The sequence below is a fragment of the Cyprinodon variegatus genome, unplaced genomic scaffold, assembly GCF_000732505.1.
Source record: "Cyprinodon variegatus isolate N-32 unplaced genomic scaffold, C_variegatus-1.0 Scaffold371, whole genome shotgun sequence".
Lineage (NCBI taxonomy): Eukaryota > Metazoa > Chordata > Actinopteri > Cyprinodontiformes > Cyprinodontidae > Cyprinodon > Cyprinodon variegatus.
Window position 1 is genome coordinate 673,249 of NW_015150824.1, and position 14,841 is coordinate 688,089.

Below are 14,841 nucleotides of genomic sequence, written 5' to 3' on the forward strand. Positions count from 1 at the left end.
TTTCGTAAATATATCGTTAGAATGATAGACAGTTAGGAGGACACTTATTTAAATGAGCCACCCAGAAAAAGAACATCCTCCATTATACGTTTAAAGCATAAATTAATTGGATTATACTTTTGAAGCCTTTCCTGATTTTGGAAAAAACTAAATGTAATGGACTGTAATTGAATTAGACCCATTTTTCTTAAAGTGCCTAAGAATGACATGTGGCTTGAATTGATGCACAGACTCCCAGCCAGACAGTTGTTTGGAAATTCTCCGTCTGTCTTTTAGGATACAGATGTGTAGTCAGCCAAGACGAACTTGAAGGCTTCACCCAGCTACAGGCTCTTTAACCACCCAGACAAGGCATTTCAGCACTGCCAGACCAAGACACCCCTGAACAGTAGGTATTCCTGGGTTTACACTGAATTTTGGGTTCTATAATGTAGACAATGTAAGAAAGAGATTAATGCTAATGTAATTTATTTATTACAGTCTCATTTAAACTTTTTCCCTACAATTCTATTTCTCTATCAAATTCTTTTTTTTTTATCATTCACTTCTGTTATTATTGTGAAATAGAGAAATGTGCATAAAAACTACAGATCTCAAACAGCCACCATTAGGTCCAGTACTTCTTACTGGTTTTTACCGTAATTCTTCATCAAACCTGCTTAAAGTTTTTGTGTTTGAGATTCAAGACTACAAACACTGGAAATACTCAATGCAAGCCTGTTTCTTGCAGTGGTGTTTAGTAACGAAGTAAAAATACTTCACTACTGTACTTAAGTATATTTTGGAGTACTTTATACTTTCCAAGAGTATACATTTTTTTGAGAACTTTCACTTTTACTTCACTACATTTACAAAGTTAATTGCATACTTTTACTCCGATACATTTTCAATATTTGGTTTAGTTACTAAGTATAAATAAAAAAAAAATAAATAAATAAAACCCGAGCGAGAGAAACGCAAGAGTTTTGACCCCACCTATTGACTACAAAGTTGGGTCTTGCCTGGGCTTGTTCATCAACACCAATAGGATATATCCTATTGGATCAATCTATATACCTATATAGATTGGTCACTAGGGACTATTGTGAAATCTTGAGCATAACGTTATCTGTATAAATGAACTTTGTTTGGCATTGTTTTCAGTTCCACACGTGGTTCATTTAGCCTAAGCTAAATGTTGACTGTAGCAGGCTTTTGAAGATGAACAGAAAATTTTAAAGTTTCAAGTGATTATGGGGCTATGTGCAAGGATGACCACAAGGGGTGGTTAAGATTTGGAGGGGAAGAAAAAAGTCAAGGGCAAAAGTGTGGAGGGGATGAGGGGCTTGTGTTTACAAAGTGTTTAAAATTTAGTTAATTGGCCTGAAGTGCATCGTTTTTTTCTCTGGTGTGATGTACATTTAATTTCAGCACTGTCTTTTTTTACGTTTTAAGGTAGTTTTACAAAAAATGTCTTCCTCTTCAAATGCCAAATAAGCTGCAGTTCCCTCCCATTTAGTTTTCTTTAGTAAAATGACCTGTTATGTGTGCGCCTTTTGTTTATGAAGTACAGTAATTTACAGCGTTTTTTTTTTTTCTTCATCTTGGCCGCATTTACAAAAGGGGCTTCAAACTGGACTCCCTCTTCAGATGCCAGATAAGCTTCAGTTTTTTTCCTTATTTTGTAATGATGTCAATAACAGTAGCAGTAATAAAAATTGGTCTAAATTTATCCTACACTTGGTTGTGTATATTATTTTAAGTGAATTTAACATTCAAAGTTTACCAAAATGTAAAAAAAAAAATGTAATTCAAACTGCACTTTTTACTTATACTTTTCACTACTTGAGTATCTATTTTTCTGCATCTATTTTTACAGTAATTCTTATACTTAAGTACAAGCCATTTCAGATACTTTAAGACTTTTACTCAAGTAACATTTCAGTCAGTGACTTGGACTTTTACCAAAGTCATATTTTGGAAAGGTACTTATACTTTTACTTGACTCTGAGATTTCAGTACTTTATTCAACACTGGTTTCTTGTACATGAAAATATACTAAATGGAAACACTGCAATTTAAAAAATTAAAAGGTATTTCAAGCTGCTCTAATATTTCCTAAAGTGGATACTGTTAGTTTTTTCCCATATATTATTTGTTTTTTCTTCATTGTCTGCTTAACAGTGCTGATTTTGAAAACTGTCTGTTTATCACTTCACTTTTTACTCATATGGGGGAGCTGCTGAGTCTTTAAAAGTAAGAGTGAAAGGGGAACAAATACCATTCATGAGCTGCATTTATGCTGATGTCCATTCAGCTTATGTACAGCACTGCAAAGGAGCATCTTCATTCAAAACTAAGCTAGCATGAAAATCTTTGTGGTTCTTAAGATGAAAAATATGAAGGATCTTATTATGATTGTTTATCCTGACAGGCTGCATTAAAGCAGACCTGCAGACAGCATGTTGTTAAGTGCAGAAGTTTTTATTTGTATTTTTTGTCTTGGCTGTATTCTCTGAAAACTTTCTTTTGAGGCTTTTCATCATGTTTATCCCTTCTGTTTGTTGTCTTCTTCATCCAGTTCTTGGCTCACAGGCCCAACTGGTATTTATAGATCACAGAGGTTTATATTTAGCAGAGGTCTGCCTCTTGAGAGGTGATGGTGGGGGCGAAATGAGGGGAGAAGATAACTGTTTAGAATCAAGTGTCTGTTTTTATGAGAGCAGCACGTGCCACATGCAGTGTGGCAAGAAGATTGGTGTGTTTGCAGGTGTTTATGCATGTGCTGCATAAGTGCTATGATGCATGCTGACAAGCTGACAGACAATGCATGCTTTTGTAGGATGAAATGTGGCACAGTGTTTGGATTGTACTGTGAGAGTTAATTCTGCTTCTTTGTGCAAGGACATTTCTGATGGGCTTAGATACTGTATGAAGGTGTATAAAACTGCGATATGGGATTTTCTGCAGAGCATGCACAATGACATTGTGACCACTGCAGTAGCATGATGTTAATAATTTAATCTCAAGGTGAAGCATAGCTTGAGGTTATGGTAAGGTTCAGTCTTCAGGAGGAGAATTTAATAGATGCAGACAGGATGAAAACACAACTGTGACTGTGTGCTGGCACGTGAACGCATATATCAGCGAGTTTCTTCCTCTTTTCCTCCCCTGCCACTTCCCTTCATTCCCGATGTTCTATCATCTTGTCTCCATCTGGTTGGTGCTCTATTTTTATCCAGTTAGGGTTGACCCTGTCCCTCCCCCACCAATCTGACAGCGCTATTTTTAGTCTCCAACCACGGTTGATTGAGGATGTACCAATGAATTCCCTGCACGTGCATATATGTTGCATGTAATGTCCTATGTATTTCGATTCCCCTCCCCTCTCCCCTTTGTTAAGTATCATATTTTCCATAAAAATGAAATGATTTTTACGGAGATATTAAGATAATCACTGTTTTTAACACACTCATATTAACTCACACTCAGATGAATGCTGAAGACCTGTAGGTCTGTTTTAATTCTCTAAATAAATTGCAGAGCTAGGAGTTTTAATGCAGTGAAGCTTCATTTAGCAAAAATCATTCCCACAGCATAAATACAATTAGAGGTTGGAGGATGCTCTCTCTGGCAGATATGAAACTGAAGTTTGGTGACCAGCTCAGCTGGCATAAAGATGAGCAATGAGTTGGAGCATCGGAGCAGAAGAGTTATTAACCTCCACCAGGCTGCTGGTTATGGCTCAAAGTTTTAAGTTTAAAAGCTTTAACTCTGCAATAGATTTACATCAATTAAATTTATGATAACTTTTTTGTCTAGTCACATAGGGTGTTTTCAAAAATGTGCGCCATTTTAGTGCCTTATAGGTTTTTTTTCTCACAAATTAAGTGTCCAGATTCAGCTAAAATTACTTAATTGATTGCTGGCATTCTTTCACTTTGGTTGCAAAACTTCTGCTGGACAGAAGTTTTAATTCTGTACTGTATATTTTTTTTAATTCTGAAACGTGTACAGTGAGAACACTGGCAAAGACCTTTTCTTATGGAAATGTCATTCTGACTAAGTGCAACCTGGCACTTTGTTGCCTCTCTAGGTGAAAAATTACCGCCAGAGGCGTTTCCGGTGTAGAGACCTTTTGCGAAGGAGGGGGCACTGACACATACGCACAATTCAAAAATACACAAACAGCCGTTGGCCATATCTTTCACCACAGAATACACTTTCCTGCCTTTAAATACAAAAACATTTTTACACACGTATTTACGGTATGTCTCATTTAGGTAATTCCTTTCTTAGTATATATTGCTTGAACTTATTGGGTTTGAAGATCAGTGCTCTTTACATAGCCTGAATGTCCCCAAAGAATTAGAATAAATGGTATTAAAGAAAAAGAATGTTTGCTACAAAAAGGTTTTTTCTGTTGTCTAATCTGGGACCCGGTTGGGGATCTGTGGTCTCAGCAGAGACTCAGACAAATTATTTAGGGATCAGTCCTTTTCTGTTTCATTGTTCGTGTGTTTCTCTTTTCTTGAACCCCAATGCAGTCAGCCACTCGCATTGAGCCTGGTTCTGCTGGATGTTTCGTCCTGTTAAAAGGATGTTTTCCTCTCCACACTCGCTGCATGCATGCTCAGTTTGAGGGACTGTAGTAAAGTCCATGTCACAATACAAGCTAAAATCTACTGCCTCCTCATCCAGGAGCAGCAAATGCTGCAAAGCTAGTAACTCAATGAAATCAGCAGGTTTTCTTAGATGAAAGCTTTTAACCAATCTGTCCATATGATTTAATTGAATTATCTCTGTAAAGTGCATTGAGATGAAATGTGAAGTTAATTGGTTTTATTTAAATAAATTTAATTGAACTGAATTAATATGCAACACAGATTTTCCCACCATCAAAACTTCAAATTGATTGGATACAGCAATCTTTTTTTAACACTTCAAATATATAACAGTGTGTAAAATAAATGTCTATCATAAAAGTTTAAATAAAATCAATTAAATTGTTTGGTTTTGTAATTTATGGAAAATACCCCACATATATATTATTTTTCGCCCATTGCAATACTGTACAGTATCTCACTGGATTCACTGCTCTAATTAACAAGGTCACTCGGAGAAAATGCGACCTATCTGTTTTTGACAGAAGCCGCTCATTCATGTAAAGATTACAGCTGAGATGTGATGCTAAATTGCCAGCATCTGAATCTGCAGCTCATGTTTGTCATCTGCTGGCTGCCTCTCAAGCAGAAGCAGTGCGTTCCTCTGCTCCCCCCACAGACCAGATGGCTAATCCTTCTCAACTGCAAAGGCATTGCATAAAAATTTTGGGGAAAGAAGAGTTCACAGATTAGAAAGGCTCAAGATCTAGAGTGTGCTGCAAGCAGTCATACAGAAGTTTAAAAAAAAAAAATCCTGACCCATATTTACTGTTGATAGAAGTAGGATCCAGGTTTAGGACATAAAGGTAACAACATGCAAAGTCACTGAAAAGTTACAAAGTTCATTCTGAGGCTTTAGGATTTCAGTGAACCAAAATAAGAGCCTTTTTACAAATTTGATAACAAATGTGTTGCAACTGTTATCTAACAGCAGCTTCATGCACAAATGTGCAAATGTCCTAAAACACAATCATCTAATGCAGTTGTCCCTGCTGCAGAAAAAAAACATGGAACCGATGTTGCTGTCTCCATCTTCCAGTCCACGAATCGACAAAAATCAGTGTGCTTCATCTAAAGGATGCTACCATTTAAAATGGTAAAAGTTGTCCTTTTAAAATATGTAGTTATCCTTTGACACCCTGTACCAATTTTCTGGAAAAACGTACCTTGAAAACATTACTTAACTCTATGTGGCGAGTAGAGGCGTCAGCTTTTATCCAGATGCTTTTGTCGATAGTTTGCACTTTTTGTTTAAATAACTAAGTTTAGCCATTTTATGGTATTTTTCACTTGTAGTTTTTATTTTTGGGATGTTTTTCATTTAGTTTGGATGTTTAAAAGAACTTCTGGTTACAGGATTTAACGTTATTTAGAAAACTTAACTAAATTATCATCATATTAGGATACAAATATCCATTATAATTATGTCCGTTGGTTTATTGCCCGGCAGAATTTATAACAGACCTATCAGGTATTAGTCTACCTATTCTCAGCAGCAATCAGAGAGCATCATTATGCTTTAAAGCCACAGTAAACTCACAGTATATCCATATACTGTAAATATTATCTGGTGCTTGTCCCTTTCTGCCAACTTATACTGTGTCGAACAATTGTCCATATATTTTATATATTAAACTGCCATCAAACCAGTGAGTTGCAGTTGTACCTCAGTGGTGTGTCCCTCGCGCAAGTTGTACGTCAGGTCGTGCTGGATCTCAGTGAGGAACTTCTGGGCGTAGTCGGGGTAGAGGCTGAGCACCTCGCGGAGCCCTTTGAGGCTGATGTACTGCAGGTCGCAGTAGGTGAGGGCCTTTACACAGGCATTGGTTTTGATCACCTCCTCCTGGGTAAGGCAGTCGGAGCCAATCAAGTCACCCCGACCTTAAAAGAGACACAGAAACTTAAAGATGAGCATCAAAAAATTATCAGATGCTAGCGCTCATTGTTAAATCTGCGCCTAGGAAAATGAATTTCTAGCATTGAGAAACAATTTTTAAAGCATTCAAAGAAGCATCACTTCTAAGAACATAACAATACTTGTCTAGTTTAACCGAAAACAATAATGGGCATGATGCTGCCACCGCTATGTTTCATTAGCTCCATTTCCTTTGCAAATGTCAATAAAACTATGTCGATAATCTGCTAATTAAAAAAATTCTGATTATGCAATTGTGATATTTTCATTAAATAACAATCCAAATTGTTTGCGAATACATTTGTTCATGTGATAACTCTGAAAACAACATGGAAGTGTAAACACTTGAGATGTATCCTTAATTCTGCCATGCCTCTAGGGGGCTCCATCATCCTCCAACTACTTAGTCTTCGTCGTCTTTTTAAAAGGCAGTAAGGTACAGCTTCTACGAGAAAAGATCTCGTAATTATGAGATAGGCTTTCAGATTTTTTATTTTATTTTTTGGTGAATGCAATACGCTTCCATACAATACGCTTCCGGAAACTGCAGATCTTATGATGCAAAAAGTGTTTCGCAAAATCAAAGAATTTGATATGAGCCAAAAAAAAAACAAAAAACATATCATCAAAGCATAAAAACTTTTTTTTTTATTAAAAAACATGAGTTCCGTCAAAATTGCAGTGTTTCCATTTAGTAAATCTATTTTCGTAATCAAAATTTGCGCCATTTGATTCATGGAAATTCAGCTCATGTGATCATGTTTTTTGTTTGGAGAGTTTTGCTCAACCTCTGAAAGATGGAGAATGTTTCATTTCGGATAAGAGACCAGCCCACAGCATGATGCAGCCTCCGCCATTGGCTGAAGGAAATATAATTTTGATCTCTTCTTTCTAGAGTGCCATTTGGTTCTCCAGCATGGCTTGAGACAGGATTACACTTTTCCTGACTTTCTTTAGACATCTAATGAGTATGCATTGCAAATATTTAGTTTATTTATTGGGGCTTTTTTTTTTTTTTTTTTTTACACATTGTCCTGTCTGGCAATGTTGCAATAAGGATAATTGTCCTGATGCCAAGAAGAGCCTAGCAGATTTTGCTTTCACAAGTGGAGCAGTACGGCTATCGCCATAGTGTTCCGCTTGATTTATGCATAATTAGCTTTATTATAATTTATCTGATGTATTCATACTGAGAATTCTTTGCAAACTTTTAGTTTATTTAATCGGGTTCTTCTGAAGGTGGTTCTTTAATGCTGTAATGTATAGAGAGGCTGAATACAAATGATAGACTTAAAAAAAAACACGAATGATTCTCTTTCAGTGCGTTATGTTACTTTGAGTTGTTGTTTTCTGTTTCCTCTCATTTCTTACCATTTCCACCTGTGCTGCAAACCCGAAGTAGCACCTCCAAAGGATTTTAATGCATGCCTATGGGTATATAAAGTAAAATAACCACTAGGAAGAAAATAACATTCACTGAGCACCTCTCTGTTAGCACAGAAGAGAGGGTCATCTATGGGGGGAGGAGGAATTGCTCAGTGCTGCTGTTCATTTTAATATCCACATGCCTGTGCACAAGCACCAAACTAATGAGTACAGCATCTATCCTCTGTGGGCAGCGCTCATTTTATTATTTACAGCAATAGATCTTTGGTTTGAAATGCTGCGTTGCTATTTTTCCATCTTTTTTTTTCTTCTTGTCGAATGAGGCTGAACTGTTTCCAGGACTGTTTTTGGATTCTGTTTGTACCTCTGTATTCTGTTTTATCTGCATTCCTTGGACTAGGAGGATTGTCAATGTGCTTGTTGTGGGACATGACCCTGGGGATGCTCGGTTACGTACCGAAGGGGAGTAATACTGACAGACATTTGCAGCTTTAGCTGGCCAATCAACCATTCAACTAGGGGGAGAAGCAATGATTTTTGTGATTTCCTCCCTTAATTACAACATTCCTGCAGGTTAAAACTTTTTTTCTTAGGCTTTAGAGCTCCCCTAAGCATCTCTGTCAGACTAAATCTTTCACCTGATGAGGTGTGAATAGTTTTACCAAAGGGAAGGTTAAGCATCAACATTATTCTAGTTTTAATAATACTGAATGCTTATATAGCTTTTTTTTTTTCAGTAAAAAGGGGTTTTGGCCCTTATAACAAACAGAAGAATGATAAATGATAGCTAAATGCCAAAAATCTTCTTCTTTTCAGGACTTTTTCAAGTTGTGATAATTATACATGTTTTTTTTAAACCAGAATTTCAACACACAAACAAATTTATAATGCATTTTCTCTAAATGATTAATTAAATCAATGACTTGTCATTAATTTATATTGACAGCAGGTGGAAGGTTCCCTTTGGCAGTTCCACGTTTAAGAAACTTGTTCTTAGAAGGTTTATAGAGGTTAAGAAAAACAGATTATTACACATTTACACTTGGATGTTATCCTTCTTTGTCCAGTGGTAGAAGTACACCCAAACTATCCTCCTGAGAGATGAAAATAAATTGATCAAGATGTTCAAGAACAACCAAAACAAAAAAGGACACTGCTTCCACAATAAGCCTTGCAGCACTGCAAAAACAATCTAGAAATAAGTAAAAATGTCTTAAATTAAGTGTATTTACCCTTAATTTCAACAGGTAAATAAGATGATACGGCAATGGAAAGAGCTTTTTTCCCCTTAAAGTAAGATAATTGGATAATATGTACTTGAAATAAGAAATGCATTTTTTTTTCTTTTAAGCGTAAATTGTCTTGTTCCATCGGCAACGTGTCTCACTTATCTCCTCAGTTCAAGGCAAAAAAGCACAAATTTTAACAATTACATATTTAAGTTTCAATTTTTTGCAATGAGACTAGCATCAGTTTGGAGTTGAAGGGTTCTGATCAAGCAGGAAGAAAGCAATAATGGTCAGAAAAAAGCGAGAGCTCATTTTATTGCTGATGTGAAAAAGTATTGTGTAGAAATCAGTAAGGCAAATTATACTGTATCAACTTTTAGGTAAGGTGACGGTAGCATTATGCTATGGTGCGATGGGATAATTATGAGATCATCAGCAAGTTCTTCAACTAAATCAAATATTATCTCCAATTTTAGAAGCTTTAACACAAGAATCCTCCAAAAAAAACTTTAAAATGACACGAATGAGTAAGACATTTTTGATATTAAACATCTACAGTCATCTTCAATTTCCTCAAACCTCCTATTAATATTGGAGGATTATGCCAAAAAGCCTGATTTCTGATAGGAAAGAAACTATTTTAAAATGGCTGCAGAGGTGGGACTTTTTTTGCTTGTTTCTCCCATTTTTCTTTTGGTCCTTGCATCTTAGACCTCCTTACACAAATTTTCCAGGTGCTGCTTTTTGAGTCACCTTGCTGCCGGAATCTAGGAGGGCTTCTTTGGTTTGGAGACCTCAACAAAAAAGACCTTCAAGATTCAGGTGGAAAAATGACTCCAATCAGCTTTCGAGGCTTGAAGAAAAAAATAATGATTCACTTACCTGCTTTCAAAATATCACCACCTCAAATAAAATAAGTCGGTAGACAACACCTTGGTGTCAACTTTGAATTAGACTTGACTGTTATCTATAGTAATGGTGAATAAGTTTATGGATTGGATTTTTTTAGACTCTCTGCGTAAAAAGTTGATTTACCCAGAATAGCCAGAACCGTGTGATCCTTCAGAACCTCCATAGATCCTGAACAGACGAAGTATATCGCCTGGAGGGCGTCGCCCTGGCGGATGAGGAACTCTCCTGGAGCACAAAAGGAGGTCTTGATGATGAGGGAAAGGGAACGTAGACACCCCCTGCTGGCTGATTCAAACAGGGGCAGCTGCAGCAGCTCTTCATTCAGGTGCATAGCTATGTCGGCTCGTAGCTCATCTGGGAAATCCCTCAGCAGCTGCAGAGAAACCCAGTAGAAATCTATCACTAAATGTGGTTCACAAAGCCTTTAGAGACAATTGGTTCCCTCTGCTCCATTCTTGGACCATTCATGAGTAGGAAGGCAAAATAAACCTTTCACCTTCCCACATAAATTCACAACTCATACACACATCTAGAAAACAGTCTTTCACTGTCTCTGCATGTTTAAAACTGGTGAATTCCAATTTTGGATCAGGTTGAAAAGGATTTTGCTCTTTTCTTATTTTTTTTTTTCTCGTAAAAACATTTCAGCTTATGATATGCTATTATTGGATAAAGATTACATGGGTGAAATAATATGCAGTTTTAATATTTTTATACTTTTGCTACCAGACCTGCAGAAACAAGAAGTTACCCAAACATTGTAGCACCTGAGTGCAATACTGCAATCTCGGTGTAAATATTCTTGTATATATATAATTTTCTTCTCTAATTGCACAGTCCTTTTCTAACCTTTTTATAAAAAAAAATACTTTTAATTGCACTATTTGCCTGCACTGTTTGTTTTATATTATTTTCAGTTGCTACTTTTTTCTTTTTTACTCTTGAGGAACAATGACAAAGACCTGACTGACGATGCAACATAGACTAAGATAAGCCATTAAAATCTAATGTTGATACTGCTGACATCAAATGCTGAAGCTACCAGTTCAGGATGAAACTGGCTGATATTATAGAGGATATTATAAATATTTTCTCCCCCTGTCCAACGCTGTGAAAACTTATCTCAAAGCTTATCTCAAAGCTAAATGACAAAGCTTTTATGACCATCTGTTTTTACCATTCTTTATTATTTTATTATAAGAGGGAAATACTTTTTCCCAAAGAGAAGGGTTGGTTAAATGGATAAAATCATTAGAAACCTGCTTTTTGGATGTACTTTGGTGATCTTTGTTTGAAAGTGGGCAACTTTCAAAGTTTTTATCAAGACTGAAATTCATGAAAAAATGTTGCAAAGTGTGCATCTCATGTCTGAGGCCATTAATCTGTTAGATTAAGGGTCAATTCTGGATGATGGACGAAACATATAACAAAAAATGTCCTCTTCTCTGTGAGGTTTTTCAAAACTCAAAGCAAAACCATTCTTTTACTACTTCGAAAGTCAATCGCCGAATGACATGTCTAGGGGAGTTTAAGAAATGGTTTGACATTTCCAGCCAAAATGTGAACATTCATCCCTGCCTCATATCCCGTCGGTCGCTCCTACCTCGCTGACATCTATGCCATTGTTGACGGACCAGGTGGTCTGGAAGCACTCCATCATACGCTGCTCCAGGGCTTTTGGGAGCCGATGCACACGGATGAAGTCCTTTAAGTCCTTGGTGCGAGTGTGGTAGAGAGAACGGCGGGAGTACATCCTCTGAATGATGGCGGTCACGTTCCCAAAAACCACAGCATGCATTAAGGCTACAGAGGAGACAGGAAAAAGGATAAAACAGGCTTAGATAGTCTTGTTTGTAGACAAGCCCATGAATAACGGTTGGTTTTGTTTCTAGTTAAAACCATCTCTGTGTTAATTTGTTCATCAAAACCCTTTCCATAGCTCGCTGTAGGTCTAGTAGTTTTTGCTTTTGATTTCACTGTGGTATTTTAATGGTAGGGAGAACAACACCTATAAGCCACTAATGCATTAAATTAATACAAGTATTTCCATCTCACATCACATTTAAAGGTCTTATATGTTGGAGATCAAATGTCAATGATGAAGCGAGCTGAGCACCCCGGATGTCATATCCCTGTGAAAGAAATTATCTCAGCAACAGACTCCCCTTTTTCTTCCCCTTTGCCCTGTGACCTCTGGTCCTGATAGGCCAGACACACTGGTCTTCAGCTGTAGACACATTACGTGGCAACTTTTCCCTTGGTAGAAGTCTGATTTTGCAGGTAAAAATCATACTTCTACCAAGGGAATGAACGTAGTGTCCTTTTCATTGTGATTCTGATGTGCTCTGAAGGAGCTGAGAAAAAACTATCCAGTTTTTCGCCTGGTCGATCTTTGTTTGCAGCTTACGGAACAGTTCTGGGCCAACTGTGTCATCGAGGTGCTTCAGCGAAGCACAGAACTGCATCCCACTGGTTCCACCGCACTTTTATTGTATTGCCACTGGTATAAAGCGGCCAGCCAGCTCGGAGGAGATGTGCTCATATAGCTGTTGCAATTAATCAGATTAAACCCTGCAGATCTCTTAGAGATACCTGTTGGACCAAGTGGATTGTGCTTCTTAGCTGAACCAAATCAAACATCGTCCCTTCCTTTCCCCCGAAATAACACACAGAAACCACTCTTTTCCCCTCTTTTTATCTGCTGCTTACCAAGGTACTCCATGCTTGAGCGAGGTTAGAATGCATATTTTTTGCCCGTGTTGTTCATAACTTATCATACAGCTTAAGTTGTTCATTAATGGTCGAAATATGGGTGTAGTTATAGACTCAGACTTCAACCAGAGAAATTCAATCTGAAGCTAACTCTACCCCCAATCACATTAAGAACATCTCCAGGATTAAAGGACTGTTCTCAACAGAACTGCAAAAAACATATTCATGCTAGAATTGATTACTGCAATGGTGTTTTCACAGATTTGCATAAAAAGTCAGAAAGCTGCAGCTGATCCAGAATGCTGCTGTCTGTGTCCTCGATAAAACTAAGAAAGTAAAGCACTCCAAAAGTTGGAACCCCGGCTCCCTGTCTCTCAGAGATAAGACTTAAAATGCTTCTGTTAGTTTATAAAACACTGAATGGCTTAGCACCAAAATACCTGACAGATTGTTGTTAGTGTATCAGCTGCCCAGGTTTTCTGGCTCAAATCTACTCAAAGTGCAAACCAAACATAGAGAAGCAGATTTTAGGGTTTCAGTTTTCTGATATTTTATTCCTGATTAGTAGAGCAAAAAAAACTAAGATTAAAATCAAGTTTAGAAATGGACTAGGCTATGAATGTGCTATCTGAGCATTACTTATTCAGTTTACAGTCCAACTTTTCCTCTTTTTTGCCTAACATTTTGTTAGTTTTTATACTCATTTTTAGTCTCTTTAGGTATCGTGCCACTGCAATGTACTTTTTTTTCCTTATGTGTAGCACTTAGACTCTTCATGCTAATGAAATGTGTTATATAAATAAACTTTACTTGTCTTTAGACCTATGACAGTATTTGTCATGGTCTTGCTTCTGTTAAGTTTTCTTTTGAGTATTTAGTTTCACTTTGATTCATGTTTTTCTTTGTTGCTCTCTTGTGTTGGTCCCCTTTTCCCTAGCTCCCTTCTAGAATCCTTTATTCACACCTGCTCCCAATCAGCTCATTAATCCTGTCTTAGTTCAGTCTCCCATATCTACTCTCCCTGTGCAGCTCCTCTGTGCTGGTTCCTTGTCTTTTCCTGGCTCCTCATGCATGTTTTCCCTGAAGTCTCCAAAGTTCTGTTTTGTGTTTTTTTTCTATACTTTTTCTGTTGGTGTTTTTGGATTCCTGCCTCAGTAGCCTTTGAGTTCTACATTAAAACTACAAGACTCACCTCTGCCTCCTCGCCTCTGCATTTGTGTCCTCAAAACCTTAACCAAACCCTGACAGTATACATTTCCTAAGGATCAAAGTTTTCTTCCAACCCCTAAGAGAAGCACTTGCCATTTAAAGCAAAGCTGCCTCTACCATCTGGGTTCTGCCCATCTCACAACTCTGTTGTATCATACTAATTCTTAAGGCTGAGAAAAGTCTGAGTCTTATTCAGGCTAAAAAAAAACACATAAGCTAAAAACAAGAGGTTTCTGCCATGTGCAGATAAGCCGTTAAAAATCCACTTTAGCGTCTTTCCAACTAAAAATACCATGTTTAAGGTGTTTTTTTTTTTTTTTATATGGGTCGACCAGCTAACAATCCCCTTTTGGCTCCCTTTGCACTGTCAAAGAAAAGCTGGGTCTAACCCTTAGCTGGCAAGATGCGTGGTCTTTGCCCCCCCACGGCTGCGAGTCTGGTGACACCAGATTATGCTGTCACCAGTGCTACATAAAGTAAAAAAATGGGGAGCAACATGTAAACATTCTTTATTGTTTCACTCTTTTATATGTCCCAAACCCTCTTACTAGCGCTGTGCCATGTTTAACGAATGTGAACAGAGTTGTTTCGGCTTGTTGGATCAGACGTGGCTGGTGCGGTGTGTTGACGCCATATGATGTGCTCAACTGTGTCGTCCAGGTGAACCCAGGTCTGGTGTTCCCACAACATGCCGGTCAGAGCCAAAGTGATTATAGCACAATTCACCTGCTGAGTTGTTTGACCTGGGTAGTCATGCGTCAGTGAGCTGTTCCCACTGCCACTAAAAGCCAATTGTACCTGGGTTTAAATGGGTTTTCGGGCAATGGGGTATTTG

General features: G+C 37.5%; 1 protein-coding gene across 1 annotated transcript in view; it reads right to left on the reverse strand.

Annotated features, from left to right (window-relative positions):
• Positions 1-14,841, reverse strand: part of LOC107092219 (potassium voltage-gated channel subfamily H member 8-like) — a 61,386-nt gene that overhangs the window by 11,090 nt on the left and 35,455 nt on the right. The window contains exons 9-11 of the mRNA XM_015386552.1: positions 11,689-11,888; positions 10,209-10,458; positions 6,310-6,524 (exon numbers count right to left, since the gene is read on the reverse strand). Of these exons, the coding sequence (XP_015242038.1) occupies positions 6,310-6,524; positions 10,209-10,458; positions 11,689-11,888 (665 nt within the window). The remainder of the gene's footprint in view (positions 1-6,309; positions 6,525-10,208; positions 10,459-11,688; positions 11,889-14,841) is intronic.